Source organism: Oryctolagus cuniculus, chromosome 7 (genome assembly GCF_051225735.1).
Source record: "Oryctolagus cuniculus isolate XC-2025 breed Fujian yellow rabbit chromosome 7, ASM5122573v1, whole genome shotgun sequence".
NCBI classification, from domain to species: Eukaryota; Metazoa; Chordata; class Mammalia; order Lagomorpha; family Leporidae; genus Oryctolagus; species Oryctolagus cuniculus.
The window spans coordinates 59217720-59233577 of record NC_142873.1 but is presented as its reverse complement, the minus strand read 5'-3'; the positions used below and the strand labels follow the sequence as shown (position 1 = coordinate 59233577).

At 40.7% G+C, this 15858-nt stretch overlaps 1 protein-coding gene and 1 pseudogene across 8 annotated transcripts in view; one reads left to right on the top strand and one right to left on the bottom strand.

Moving 5' to 3' along the window:
* RAP1A (RAP1A, member of RAS oncogene family) overlaps window positions 1-15858 on the top strand; it is a 95754-nt gene that overhangs the window by 78801 nt on the left and 1095 nt on the right. For all 7 annotated transcript variants that reach the window (XM_002715775.6, XM_089300149.1, XM_017345982.4 and 4 more), the window contains 4 exons: window positions 1917-1973; window positions 4432-4572; window positions 7752-7895; window positions 12548-12663. In XM_002715775.6, the coding sequence (XP_002715821.1) occupies window positions 1917-1973; window positions 4432-4572; window positions 7752-7895; window positions 12548-12634 (429 nt within the window). In that variant the 3' untranslated portion in view covers window positions 12635-12663. The remainder of the gene's footprint in view (window positions 1-1916; window positions 1974-4431; window positions 4573-7751; window positions 7896-12547; window positions 12664-15858) is intronic.
* LOC100351336 (large ribosomal subunit protein uL6 pseudogene) lies at window positions 5852-7753 on the bottom strand (annotated as a pseudogene). Its single transcript, XR_016210782.1, has one exon. The product of XR_016210782.1 is annotated as a large ribosomal subunit protein uL6 pseudogene (transcript).

The following is a 15858-nucleotide window of genomic DNA, read 5'->3' as shown; positions in this document are numbered from 1 at the left end:
TTTGCAGGTCACAAAAAAACACTTGCACCATACACCAGTGGCACTGCTCACCAGTCCTCTGGTACAGAGGCAGAGTTTAAAATAGCCTGTAGATTAATACATTTATTTTTAGAAGACAGGGTTGTTTTTCTGGAATTTTCCCAATAGTAAGTTGCTGGTTAAATTTCTACCTACAAAGCAAGATCTGTACCTAAAATACTAAAGGACTAACTTTTCTTAATCCCTTCTTTATTAAAAGTTTTTCACATGGTCGAAAGTTGATCTTTTTTAGGCCAACCTTCTTTTTTATAAGACGAGGAAAGTGCAATACTGTGTATAAAGTTTCACCTTTACACAGGGTTTTTCTAAAGAGATGCCTTTTTCTTAGTCTTAAAGAATGTTTAGATTGTGTTGATTAGTTTATATTTTCTGTTCCCTTTTAAAGTCAGAGTTTCATATGAATTAGATTTTGTGCATGCTTTAGTAAAATTTTAACTTGAATGTGGTGAGTTGGCAAATTTTTTTTACTTCAAAATTGTCTTGTGTGGAGCCTGGCATTGTGACATAGTGAGTTAAGCCGTCACCTGCGATGCCAGTATCCCATATGGGCACTGGTTTGAGTCTCCATTGCTCTACTTCCGATCCAGCTCCCTTGCTAATGCCCCTGGAAAGCAGTGGAATATGGCCTATGTGATTGGGCCCATGCACACTTGTGGGAGAGCTGGAAGAAGCTCCTGACTTACACCTGACCCAGCCCTTGCTGTTGTGGCCATTTGGGGAATGAACCAGCAGATGGAAGATATCTGTGTGTGTGTGTGTGTGTGTCTCTCTCTTCTTGGGGCCAGTGCTGTGGCACAGCCCTGGCCTGAAGCACCGGCATCCCATATGGGTGCCATTTCTAGTCCCTGCTGCTCCTCTTCCAATTCAGCTCTCTGCTATGGCCTGGGAAAGCAGTAGAGGATGGCCCAAGTCCTTGGGCCCCTGCACCCATATGGGAAACCCAGAAGAAGCTCCTGGCTCCTGGCTTCGGATCGGCACAGCTCTGGCCATTGCAGCCATCTGGGGAGTGAACCAGCAGATGGAAGACTTCTCTCTCTGTCTCTACCTCTCTCTGTAACTCTGTCTTTCAAATAAATAAAATAAATCTTTAAAAAAAAAAAAAAAAAGCTTCTTGCTTCTTGTGTGCCTTTTGAGCCATTTAGTGAGTTTTTAATATTGTATTCTGTGGAGAAGTTATAAATATACATATTTGTATACTTTTTTCCTGTTAGAACTGTATCTGTTTCTTGCCGTTTTTCTTAAATTCCAAAGAATGATCATTTACTTCTTTTTTTTTTTTTTTTTTGGACAGAGTGGAGGATAGTGAGAGACAGACAGAAAGGTCTTCCTTTTGCTGTTGGTTCACCCTCCAATTGCTGCCATGGCTAGCGCGCTGCGGCCGGCGCACCGCGCTGATCCGATGGCAGGAGCCAGGTGCTTCTCCTGGTCTCTCGTGCGGGTGCAGGGCCCAAGCACCTGGGCCATCCTCCACTGCACTCCCTGGCCACAGCAGAGAGCTGGCCTGGAAGAGGGGCAACCGGGACAGAATCCAGCGCCCCGACCGGGACTAGAACCTGGTGTGCTGGCGCCACTAGGTGGAGGATTAGCCTATTGAGCCGCGGTGCCGGCCAATCATTTACTTTTTAATAACAACAAATGAGAATCATTACAGTGGTGGGAAAATAGCTACACCCAACAGTAACTATCCTGGCTTCTATAATATTAATAGAATGTTGTTGAGCCCCCTGTTTATTATAGTACCATGTTCATCCCAGCCTGTACAGCAGAGTGCTCAAGAAAGGCTTTGTCATTGTCAGATATTTTGAATGAAGAGGTGGGAGCAAAAAGAATGAGTTTCTGATGTTCCATTTTCATGTTGTCTTTTTTTCTACTCACAGCAAGTTGAAGTAGACTGCCAACAGTGTATGCTCGAAATCCTGGACACAGCAGGGACGGTAAGGATGTTCTGTCTTTCTTTGATAGCTGTTAATTTGTGAACAGGTTTTTTCAGAATTGCTGAATAATTCCCAGTAAAAATAATAATTCTGATTATGAACAAATTTTGTGAATGTAGGTCATCTTAAATTCTGTGTGTATGAAATTCGCTGTGATGTATTCAGTGCCACATATTGAGTTCACCTGTAGAATCTGTGTTGGTTTCTTCTCTTCCTATTGGAGTAGAGAGTGTGATCATCAATGCTTTAGAATATAGTTATTTTACATCTAGAGTGTTAGTTAAGATAGGCACTTCTGTGAATGTCAGTCGTCTCTGTCTCCCTCCCTCAGCCCCCACCACCTGTAGTCCCCTGGTTTCTCAGAGAGGCCTGTGTCCCTGCAGCTTCTCAGATGCTCTGCCTGTTTCCCCTCAGGCATTTTCGCTTGCTGTTCCCTGTGCCTGGGAGGCTCTTCTCTGCACGCCACAGAGCTCTCTCCTTCGCCTCCTTCAGATCCTCCTCAGCTATTACCTGTGAGGCCTTCTCTGATCATGGTCTTCTAAACTATGACCTGATGTTCCCTCTTGCCAAAGAGACTCGTCTCCTCCTCCCATGCTTTATTTTTCCGTGTAGTATTTGTACAACCATCCTGCATATTTTTATACTTTGTTTTTGTTGCTATTCAGAGATTTTTACCTCTCTCGTTCACCATCCTTTCTCTAGTGCTACAGCAGTGTCTGGCACATACAGGGGCCTCTGGATATTTATTTAATGGATGAATCTCATAGAATGTCCTTAGGGTGAGGCCGGCACTATGGCAGAGAAGGTTAAGCCTCTGCCTGCAGTGCCGGCATCCTAACAAATGGGTGCTGGTTCAAGTCCCTGCTGCTCCACTTCCCATCCCGCTCCCTGCTAATGTACCTGGGAAAGGATCAGAGGATGGCCCAAGTGTCTGGGCCCCCATACCCACTTAGGGGACCCAGAAAAAGCTCCTGGCTCTTGACTTCAGCCTGGCCTAGCCCCAGCCCTTACAGCCATTTGGGGAATGAACCAGTGGATGGAAAATACCTCTGTGTCTCCCTCCTTCTTTCTTTGTATCGCTGCCTTTCAAATAAACAAATAAATATTTAATAAAAAAAAAATGTCCTTAAGGAAGAGGTGGGCATTCTCAGTAGGGGGTAACACCAACCATGTTGGTACCGTAAGGCCTTTTTTAAAATTGGATTTTCAGAACTAAGTTGCCTATATGTATTTATTCTTTTAAAAATAAATAACAGAAAATATTCTATCAAGAGTACATAGGAATATTGATGCTAGTATTTGTAACAATTCTATTTGTGTTTTATATATTTTGTCGTTTATTACGTATTTAAGTATTTAGATGATGGCACAATTTATTTAGTTACTGTAATGATGCTATCCTGGAACATAGTTTATAAATGAAAATTCCAGGAAACCCCCAGTTTTAATACCTTTCTCAGAAAATGCACTGCCAATAGCGTAGAATACTTAGCATAGTCCTTTGGCACACCTAAGACTCAGGATAACGAGTGGTAGTGTAGCAGACTTCCTGAAATCCACAGTGACTGCATCAGCCAGGGTAGAACAACTAACTATTTCAGATGTTGTATACAAAATAGAGGTAATGATGATGGGAAGCCAGAAAGCCAAGGCAGGAAACCCTTCAGAAACATTGTGGAGTAAGGCCTTCTTTTATATGCAGGACTCCCAAAGATGTGACGGTATAAAACATAGAGTTACAAATACCCAAAATATACTTGTATATGTTTTAAATATGTTACCATATTTGCTTTCTTAATGCTTTGTATAAAGTATCCAGTTTATGCAATTCTGTTTTATACTAATATTTATAATTATATAGTAGTGATAATTGCCAAATAAGAAGAAATAGACTTAAAACAGCACTCTAATTTGATGTGACTGTAGCTCCGGGACTAAATGTTAACAGTAGTGAATCTGACTGAAGGACATGGATAGTCCTTGCAGTGTTCTCACTTTCTCGAAGTTTTAAAACTGAGAATACATGAACACATTCTTACCAGAAGAATCGGTTTGCCAATAAGTGTTCGAGATTGCCTGTGCTGGATGATTAAGTCACAGTTGAGGACTGAGTTTATGCTTCCGATTGTTTTCACTTGGGCCGTGGTTATGTCATGAGCTTCCAAGCAAAATTAAGATATGTATATATAAAAAAAGAATTAGCTACAGTTCTTCTAAGTCACAGAAAGCAGATTAAGATGGAAATTCCTTTTAATCCTATAGTTTTGTTATCACTGTTTCTGTTCACCTTGGTAGGGAACAGGAACATTGACCTCAATTACTAGAAACTATGTATTCCATTTTGTGTTTCTGTCATAATAGCATGTGATTTAAAAGGGAAAAATAACTAGCTTACTTTTGATTATTCTGTTATATTCAAGAGCTTTATACTTTTATAATTACGCATGTTTTCTTATAGGAACAATTTACAGCAATGAGGGATTTGTATATGAAGAATGGCCAAGGGTTTGCACTGGTATATTCAATCACAGCTCAGTCCACGTTTAATGACTTACAGGACCTGAGGGAACAGATTTTACGGGTTAAAGACACAGAAGATGTAAGTATTTTTTTCTCTAAGAAACATAGTGCTATTTTTCTTCAGCGAAATAAAAATTTTTCTGTTTACTCTATCAGTAGGGGATTTGGAAGGTATCTTCCACATGCCAAAAGGTCCCTGAAGCAAACAAAATTCATAAAGCTTCCAGAATTAACTTGCAAATTATATGCTAAGGTGTTTGTAAAATGAGGAGATATATGATTAAGTGCTCATTATGCCATGTAGGTAAAACATACAATAAAGAAAGAAAAAGAGTATTTCACAGAGCACAGCAGGTTAAACCTCTGCCTGCAGTGCTGGCATCCCTTATGAGTGCTGGTTTGGGTCCCGGCTGCTCCACTTCCCATCCAGTTCCCTGCTACTGTGCCTGGGAAAACAGCAAAAGATGGCCCAAGTGCTTGGGATCTTGCCACCGACATAGGGAGACCTGGATAGAATTCCAGGCTCCTGACTTCAGCCTGGCCCAACCCCAGCCATTGTAGTCCTATCTGGGGAGTGAACCAGCAGATGGAGGATCTATCTATCTCTCTCTCTCTCTCTCTCTCTCTCTCTCTCTCTCTCTCTAACTCTGCCTTTCAAATAAATAAGCAAATCTTAATAAAAGTACTTTGAGTAAGAAGTGAGACTCCACTCTGCAGTCCTACGTGTAAAGGAGCCACCTTAATGTATTCTAGTAATTCACTGTGAATTACAACAAACCAGTGATGTCATTCAATTGTGTATTTGTCAAATCATTTACGTGACTTCAATAAAATGGTAAACTTGCTCACTGCAGAAAAAAAAAAAAAAGTAGGACTTGAGCTTTGGAAGCTGCTAGTTACGGCAGAAACAGTGGTCAGGCCAGCGCCGCAGCTCAATAGGCTAATCCTCCGCCTGTGGCGCTGGCACCCCGGGTTCTAGTCCCAGTTCGGGCGACAGATTCTGTCCCGGTTGCTCCTCTTCCAGTCCAGCCCTCTGCTGTGGCCCGGGAAGGCAGTGGAGGATGGCCCAAGTGCTTGGGCCCTGCACCTGCATGGGAGACCAAGAGAAGCACCTGGCTCCTGGCTTTGGATCAGCGCAGTGGCCATTTTGGGGGGTGAACCAATGGAAAAGGAAGACCTTTCTGTCTCTCTCACTGTCTAACTCTGCCTGTCAAAAAAAGAAACAGTGGTCAAAGAACACTGAACAGTATTAAGAGCCGTAATGGTATATTCTTTCTATTTCTATTCTATTGATAGAGTTTTTGCTTACATGCAGATTTTTCCCCTTGTAATTATGTGAAAGCATTTAATTAGCTGGATTTTTTTTTTTTTTCCAAATCAATAATCTTTTATTGCATTATTAAAATACCACAAGACACAATCTGGATTCTTGTTTCTGCAGCCGGATAACTTTTAGGTCTTATTCATCAGCCTGTTGAACTGTTCCTTTTTCAGAGACATAGATACCATCCAAAAATTTTCTGATATCTTTATTTTTAACTGTTGTTGCCTGCTGAATCAAAGCAGCTGAATTTGAAACAAGTTCAATGTCATTTCCTTCAAGCACTAATTCATCTTTCTGGGCTTGAGACACTGAACAGGCAACACCTGGCCTCATCCGAACCCTTCGGATGTACTTTTCACCCAAGAAATTTCTAATTTCAACAAGAGACCCATTCTCTTGAATAACCACGTTGATGGGGAAGTGAGCATACACTGACCTCATCTTGTATCGGAAGCCCAGTGTAACCCCCTTGATCATATTCTGTACGTGACTACAGATCGTGCGAACAGTTGCCAGTTCCTTTCTATTTCCCCACCATTTGTCAACCCGGAGCCTCTTCTTTTTCTTTCCCAGGAGACTGAGTTCCACATTGATGTGGTTGAAGTCCTTCCGCAGGGTTCCTCTGGGCCCCTTCACAATGACTGTGCGCCCCTTCAGACTGATGTCGACATTTTCTGGGATGTCGACCGTCTGATTGCTGAGAATGGTCTTCATTCTCGCAGTAGATGCGGCAAAGAGAGCAGCTGGATTTTTTAAAATTTAATTTTGCTTTGGAAATTTTGTCTAAATTAAAAATAACATTTTTGCCAAGATGAAATATATAATTCATGTTTACCTCAGTTTTGAACAGCAAAGAATTTTCTTTTCGGTTGTACAAATTAGGATATACAGTTTCAGCTGTTTTTGTGTCTTCTCTCCAATTATTAATGAGAGCATATACATATGCTCATGACCTTGACTTAGTAATATTGTTGGTGGAAGGGCTTTACACCATTGACTCATAACCAACTGTGACCTAATGAGTACTTTTCTTCCTTTCCATGACTAAGAAAGTTGTTTTCATAGGCAATTATTTGCAAGTCACTGAGCCCTAGTTATGTTAATCCCTCTATCCTGTATGATAAACTAAAAAAGATGGATTTGAAGATGTCTGATGGGTTTAGTCTAATTTGTGACAATTGCCCATTCCACCAGGTCTCTCCTAAATTCTTTCCTTTGTATAGTGTTCATCACCTTACAAACAAATGACTTTGTTTTCTTGACACCCTTTTACTAAGAAAGTTAATAAACTTTGTTTTGGCTGCCTATTTTACTGGAAATAGGAAGTCATAACTACATGTAGCTGAGCATCTGTGATACGGAGTAAAAAAGGAATACATAACTGCTTTCTGGCTTTATTTTTATTGTTCATCTTTTTTAACTCCTCAATTATAGACAGGTCTTCAAATCTACGTCTAGAATAGATGTTAAATGTAGATAGATATAGGACCTGTTTCTATGTTGGTCTTGGCATTGCTTGAGCGTTTGTTTTGTCTGTGAGATGAAGCACTTAAGTCAGGTCCAATGAACACATTCTCTGTATTGCAAGAAGTTTCTTTCCTTTTCAGAGTTTTCTACTTGGTATTCATCTATCACAAATAGTCAGCATGAGAATTTGGGGATTATATTCCTAAAATAATTTAGCATATGACTGCGATAGGATCTCTTCCATGTTTTTTGATATTTACCCTTTCCCCCCAACATACATATATATAATTACTACAATACAATATATATATATGCATACATACACACACAACACCTTTTTATGAGGGTACTTGGCAAACCTAATAATCCTAATAAATTTCAGTTAGTGGCAGATAATTGGTTATTTGTAAGAAGAGAGCAAGTAATAAGTATTTCATTGCTCATTTTATGTTTCTTCTTTCCCATAGGTTCCAATGATTTTGGTTGGCAATAAATGTGACCTGGAAGATGAGCGAGTAGTTGGCAAGGAACAGGGCCAGAATTTAGCAAGACAATGGTGTAACTGTGCCTTTTTAGAATCTTCTGCAAAGTCAAAGATCAATGTTAATGAGGTAACCTACAGCTGCTGGGCAGCACAAATAAGTGCCTTTTTATTTTCCTTGGCTTTAATTAACACCTAAAAATTTTTTAAGAAAACGTTTTGTTCTTCTAAGCAATTGTGTTTCTGTCACTTTGTACAAAACACTAATTATTTCTAGAAACCTTATTCTTAAACTTGCATAGGATCATTTTGATGGCTATAATGAGGACACTTCAATTTTTTTGTCAAGAAAGTTAAAGAATTTGTATAAAATCCTGATAAGCCTCTAAATGATTTGCCAGAAGGTGGTGTTTCAGAACTGTCATATCACCCTGTATTGTAGTAATTATCTGTCTAGATGCATGTAAATGGGTTCTAAAGTCAAGTAAAGAAACACAGCAAGCAAAGTAGTTTATTATAAGAAGTTTTTGTTGCACAAAATGATGTTGCTACCTTTGGAATCACAAGATTTGGTGTTCTGAATCTTGCCGTGCCTTTGGTGCGTGATGCAAAGAAAAGGAATTTGTGAGAGTGTGGACATGTAACTGGAATCCACTCAGACCATTAGAGCTGATAGAGCAGCTGCATAAACTCTGTGTGTGTCCGTGTGTCTGTGTGTATCCATCCGTCCCTGAGTTAAACACTCCACTATCTTGACAGCGTAGCTATAGACAGAAATGCTTAGCAAGTAAGCTGCACGTCTGGGTGTAAACGGCCTGTTTTCTGGGGTCCTAAAATTTAGTGCAGTTCTTAACTGCCCCCATCAATCAAGGGTCCTTTTCCTTTTGTTAACTTTACTGTGCACCTTGTTTAAAAACAAAACAGACTGGGTTTTTTCTTTCCTTTTCTGTTGCCTGTGTGCTTGTCATTTGTGGCATCATTAGAATGGGCCAGAGTTCATATTATTTAGGGCACAGGTGAGAGAAGAGCAGATTTGGTTATCAGAGTTCTGTGATTTTCTTGCTGTCCTCTCTGATCTGTGATTTTGTAGATCCCTTTTCCTTCATTGATAATTGTAGACTATTACCTGACTTTTAAAATGGCCAGGTTACCTTAGGTGCCTGATAGAAAACACTTAAACATGCTAGATACAAATCATATGTTTTACAAAACCATTTTTAAAAACTACATAAAAATAAGAAATTAACAGATTTAACTTCTTCAGGAAATACTTACTGAGTACATACTATGCATATGGTACTGTATTAGACACCCAGGTAACAGGTGATATTCATCCGGACAGATACGCCCCTGCCCCCAGGAGGTTTACATCCTAATAGGGAGAACGAGACCTGCCACTGCCAAGCAGATGAAAGGAAATACGGAATATGCTTCCACCTCCATTTTCTCTTTTGTAGGATTACAGTTTGCTACAGCTTATTTTGAAAGATGTGGTTAATAATAAAGTTTTAATTTTTAATATTTTTTTTTAAATTTTAACTTTATTAAAGAATGCATTGAGATTGGTAGAACGTGCTTGGGTTTTGGAGCAGTCGTGTGAGGACACGCTACAGGATGATTGGCTGCAGGAATCGGTTCCTTACTAGGTTGATGCAGGCTCTGCACCTGGGACCTCTCCCTTGGTAGGCAGAACACCACGGAGAGGAACTTTTCCTCACCTTGTAGTGTCCCGTGTTTGTAGAAGCCTGCATGCCACTAACCCTCCTCTGAATTGCAATTGCCAATACAGCACAGCTGTTTTTTCATAGCAGTCTTGTTAAAGTTGACCTTTGACATGACGAGTTTTTATGAAAATAGATGGAAAATAATAAAATGAAATATATTAACCATCTTAAGAATCTTTACTGTTTTAGAAAACACACCAGCTTCAAGATAGAAATTCTTGAGTATAATAATTTGATTTTTTAAATGTTTTTCTCTTTATAGCCTGATAATCCAGCTATTGGATTCCTTTGATAATTAAGAGTTCCTTAGTTTAAGCATTGTAAATGTTTATGTGATTTCTAAATGCCTGAAGCTAGAGGGATTTATACTTTCCCAAGATTCCAGTCCTGGCCTCAGATTGGAAAATAGGCAGGACATACTGCTTTGCCAAAAAGCCCTCTAATTCTGAGAGATGTGTGTTTTAACCATACCACTTAAGTATGTTCTAAAAAAGTTATAACAGAGTCACATCAGTCTTAATCAAGAATTAATTGTTCTTTGCTATAGGAATAGTAATTGGAATCAAGACATCCCAATTTAGGAGTGGGATAGGGATTGAGAAACTCTATTCTGTGTTCCCTTCAGATTTTTCTGTAGTTCAGAGAGATGAGGAAGAACGTAGGCTGGGGACTTTCAGCATTTCTAACCAGATATTATAGTTCCAACTTGCTCTCATCACTGAACCATCTGCTGCTGTGAGGTAGGCAATGTTTCCCAAAGAAATCATTTAGAATAATACTACAAAAATTAGTTACCTCTCTGTTATAGTATATACCAGACTGGAAACTGAGTAGCATAAAGAAACCAAAATAGAAACTATATGTGCTTTTTTTATTAACTGTTTTAGTTTGTCTTTTTATTATTTTTCATATTATAGTTTATACATTGAGCCTAGGAAACCGATGAGATTCCATTCATGGCCTCTACACAGTAAATTGATGCAAGCATCAGAGTTGAAAAACAAACTACCATTTTGCTTGTATATTTTTTGTTTTCAGCCTTTTCTTAGAAATAAGATAATTAGGAGTTAAATGGTACTTTTAAGTTTTACTCAAAAGACTTAAGCATAATTAAAAGTTTGTTTACCCTTCATCCAGGTTCACCAGTTGTTAAAATTTTGCCACATTGCTAGAAATCACACACATTTACTCCTTAAATATTTTAAAAAGTATATCCTCAGATCAAAATCTTCTCTTATATAACTACAAAACAATTATTGAATGAGGGAAATTGACATTGACCCGATCTGTGTTTGGTATACAAGCATATTCAGAGTTTGCCAGTTGTCCTTATGCCCCTTAGAGCCAGTACATTTCCAAAATCCACTTCTGCAAAAGCACTGTTTATTCTAGATGAGTAAAGGGTGTCTGTGATATTTGATTTTATTCCAAGTCACTAGTAAATGAGTGTTTGCATTTCATAGCAAAAAGCCAAGTTCAACTGATACATTTTATGTCTCAACACTTTGGCATACCCAGTGCTATGAAACTATATAAACATCTCAGAATTAAAATAATCTGCTTTTGGGAAATAAATAGCATTATATTTTTATCTGATACTTTACACTTTTCATCCAAATGATTTATTAGCAGATAACCTTTGTTACTTCAAGGAGCAGTAGACTTTTGCTATTTTTAGCTTTAACCAAACCAAATTAATATCACTAAAATAGGGCAAGCAAAAAATCAAGGGCCTGGTCTACATGTGACACCTCAGAAGGGGTACAACTATCATTTTTGTCCTGTTCCAACTAAAAATGTATAACCTCAGACAAGGTGAGGAGACTTCTGTAACACCGCTAGCCTTTGTTTCTCAGATATGACAGTATCCTGAAAGACAAAGGCCAAGGAACTGTTCAGATTGAAGGAGACTAAGGTGACAGGAAATGAAAATCAGTGTGTGGTCCTGGTTGGATCCTCTCCCTATGAGGGAAATTACTATAAAAGATATTTCTGGGACAGTTGACAAAAATGGGATTTTCACTGTCAGGCAATGCCAAATAATGTATTAATGCCTAAATGTCTTGAATCTAATAAATTTAATATGGTTATGTAAGAGCACATCCTTGTTCTTAGGAAATACATAGTCAACTACTCTCAAATGGTCCAGAAAATAAGGGTGTGTGTGTGTATGTGTGTGTGTGTGTGTGTGTGAGAGAGAGAGAGAGAGAGAGAGAGAAAATAAAAGTGGCAAAATGGGCCAGCGCCGCAGCTCACTAGTCTAATCCTCCGCCTACAGCACCAGCACACTGGGTTCTAGTCCCGGTTGGGACGACGGATTCTGTCCTGGTTGCTCCTCTTCCAGTCTAGCTCTCTGCTGTGGCCCGGGAAGGCACAGGATGGCCCAGGTCCTTGGGCCCTGCACCTGCATGGGAGACCAGGAGGAAGCACCTGGCTCCTGGCTTCAGATTGGCGCAGGTCACCAGCCGTAGTGGCCATTTCGGGGGTGAACCAACAGAAAAGGAAGACCTTTCTCTCTCTCTCTCTCTCTCTCTCTCTAACTCTGCCTGTCACAAAAAAAAAAAAAAAAAAAAAGTTAATACCATCAGACTTAAAACTGGATTCTGGCTGGCACTGCCGCTCACTAGGCTAATCCTCTGCCTTGCGGCGCCGGCACACCGGGTTCTAGTCCTGGTCGGGGCACCGAATTCTGTCCCAGTTGCCCCTCTTCCAGGCCAGCTCTCTGCTGTGGCCAGGGAGTGCAGTGGAGGGTGGCCCAAGTGCTTGGGCCCTGCACCCCATGGGAGACCAGGAGAAGTACCTGGCTCTTGCCATCGGATCAGCGCGGTGTGCCGGCCGTAGCGCGCCAGCCGCGGCAGCCATTGGAGGGTGAACCAACGGCAAAGGAAGACCTTTCTTTCTCTCTCTCACTGTCCACTCTGCCTGTCAAAAAAATAAAAATAAAAAGAGTAGCAAAATATAGATCAGAATAATACTTAACAGAACCAAAGTTGTTCTTTGGAGCACAATCTGAAATGTTGGTTGACTAAAACTGATTTTTCATTTTTCTTTAACTTAGATATTTTATGACCTGGTCAGACAGATAAATAGGAAAACACCAGTGGAAAAGAAGAAGCCTAAAAAGAAATCATGTCTGCTGCTCTAGACCCGGAGTCAGCAGCAGCTCTGAGCCAGGTAAGATGCTAAAAGCAGAGCCAGATGCCTTTCTTATCTTCATAGTTTGGATTTGTCCCAATTTTAACCCCTTCCCATTTTACCTATTAGAGTATTTCTGGACTTTCGTAATTTGTATATGGGATACCTACTTGTAGATATGCTCATCTCTTGAATAATTTGCCTTCTGGTCAGGAGATTCTAAAGGGTGTGTGGAGCAAGGACCATGTCTGTTTTACTCACATTGTGTCCCCAGTGCCTGCTGCAGAATGGGTGCTCAAAATATGGCTTGAGTAAATAGATGCCTACCTAGATAATTCCCAAATACATGCTGAATTGAAGCAAAACAGTGATTCCTTTTGCAACAAAAAGGCGTAAGTGCACATTTGGTGAATTATATCAAAGTGAATACACCCATATATATCAATAGTAGTTATTTCTCCCCAAATGAACCTCATCCTGATTTCTAACACCATGGGTTAGTTTTGCCTATGAACTTTATATGTACTATGTTATTTTATGTCTGGCTTCTTTCACTCAAAAATACATTTTTAAGAATTATACTGAGCCGGCGCCGCGGCTCACTTGGCTAATCCTCTGCCTGCTGCACCGGCACCCTGGGTTCTAGTCCGAGTCGGGGTGTTGGATTCTGTCCCGGCTGCTCCTCTTCCAGTCCAGCTCTCGGCTGTGGCTTGGGAGGGCAGTGGAGGATGGCCCAAGTCTTTGGGCCCTGCACCCGCATGGGAACCCGGAGGAAGCGCAGCCATTTGGGGAGTAAACCAACGGAAGAAAGACTTTTCTGTCTCTCTCACTGTCTAACTCTGCCTGTCCAAAAAAAAAAACAATTATACTGGGCATACTCGCGTATGTATGTGCGCATGTGCATACATTTCTGATGGCTGTATATCTAGGAAGGGAATGACTGGGTAATATGCTAAGCATATAAACAGCTGCTACAAAGTTTCTCAAAGTGATCAGACCAGTTCATAAGTTTTACATCCTCCCCAAAATTGGTGGTGTATATCCTTTTTTTTTTTTTTTTTTTGACAGGCAGAGTTAGAGAGAGAGACAGAGAGAGAGTTATAGACAGTGAGAGATAGAGAGAAAGGTCTTCCTTCTGTTGGTTCACTCCCCTAATGGCCGCTACGGCCGGCACTGTGCCGATCCGAAGCCAGGAGCCAGGTGCTTCTCCTGGTCTCCCATGCGGGTGCAGGGCCCAAAGACTTGGGCCATCCTCCACTGCCCTCCAGGGCCACAGCAGAGAACTGGACTGGAAGAGGAGCAACCGGGACTAGCACCCAGCGCCCCAACCAGGACTAGGACCCTGGGTGCCGGCGCCACAGGCGGAAGATTAGCCAGGAGAGCCACAGCACCGGCCAATGGTGTGTATCTTTTTAATGAACAATATGTGCTGTCGTCATGTTCTAGTTTACCTGGTAGTGATTTTCTATCAGGTATAGATTGACTTCTTTCGAGAAACCATTTCATCTGTAGGCTTCCGAGAGGTAGTTGACTTTAAGTACCGTTTAAGTTTTCATTAATTGTACTGACTCATTGGAAAGAAATTAATGGCAGCATTTAAGGTGCTTATCAAGTGAAATCTGGCCCTGTGGGACATCTGTTTTAATTATGTATTTACATTCCCTAAACAGTTTCTAAGTCAACAATTTTGTAAATAACTATAAAAGAATATTTTCATGAAGTGAATTTGTGATGTAATTTGATGCTAATTATGTGAATATTAGTAAACTTGTTTGGGTTAGAAGAACATAAACTCTTGACACTTGAGAGTTGGTTACATGAGCTCTTCTAAGCTCTGGTAAGACTTAGTGGATTACCTCTGCCCGGAGCTCCACATTGGGCTTGCTGAGACATATGAGCGAATATCTTTGTTGGGTAATTGTAGGTGAGAGCAGAGAGAAAATGGGCGGGCAGGAGAAAAGGGCATGGGTGTGGCCTCGAAAGGCTTCTGGCCAAATGGTTGCTAACTTAAGCTTTTCGCGAAGCCTTGATTCAGGAACTTTAATCATTAGTTCCATGAAAGTGATTATTAAGATGGCTGGTGTGTGTGTGTTTAGGTAAGAGTGCAAAGGTAGAGAAAATGAGGGCTCCAGTTCCATTTCTTAAGTATATTATTTCATTCTCTTACAGTTGACTACTTATGATGCTGTTACCGTAGCCAACCCTAGTTTAATTTCCCAATCTCAGAAAATGTCCTTTTAGCTTATGTTAAAAGGAAAGGGTGCCACCTCCTGGTCTATTGTGATTTTTAAGATTTATTCATACACACCCAGCAGTGTGATGGCATATTGTGAGCTTTACCTTAGAGGAGAGAAATCTTCGCCTAGATCTAGTGATACGACTCTCATCCTGGTTGCGTGAATTCTTGGACTCTGGTTTGTAATCCGTCTTGTAATGAACTTACTGAGTAAGTCATTCAGATCTCAGTGGATGTTTGATAATCCCAAGTAATAGGTAATTTAGCCATTGGAATATTTGGCAATACATTTTCTTGTGGGTGTAAACTTGAAGTGCCATGTAGTTTCTGTACTTCTGAAAGTACTGAGATATGGGCCGGCACTGCGGCTCACTAAATTAATCCTCCGCCTGGGGCGCCAGCACACCGGATTCTAGTCCCAGTCGGGGTGCCGGATTCTGTCCCGGTCGCTCCTCTTCCAGTCCAGCTCTCTGCTGTGGCCTGGGAGTGCAGTGGAGGATGGCCCAGGTCCTTGGGCCCTGCACCCGCAAGGGAGACTAGGAGGAAGTACCTGGCTCCTGGCTTCAGATTGGCGCAGCACGCCGGCCATAGTGGCTGCTTGGGGGATGAACCAACAGAAAAAGGAAGACCTTTCTCTCTCTCTTTCACTGTCCACTCTGCCTGTCAAAAAATTAAAAAGTAAAAAAATTAAAAAGTACTGAGATATGAGATTGATTTAAGTAGCAGTTATAAACATTTTCAGTGAGAGTGCACGAGTCTTGAGGACAGCTTACAGCCTTGAGACAAGATTGTGTTGAAATATGTTTGTCTCTTTTTGTGTGTCCTGCTTTTAATGGCCTCTGAGAGAAGTTCACCCATAGGAATTCTTCCTGTATTCTCCTTCTCTCCTGAGCACTTAGACTAACTTTGATTCTTTTCATTCAGTTTTCTGTATCATCTCTTGTCTTACCTGTATTAAAGGTCATGATCCTAATGTATACAATCAGAAAGTGGTTTAA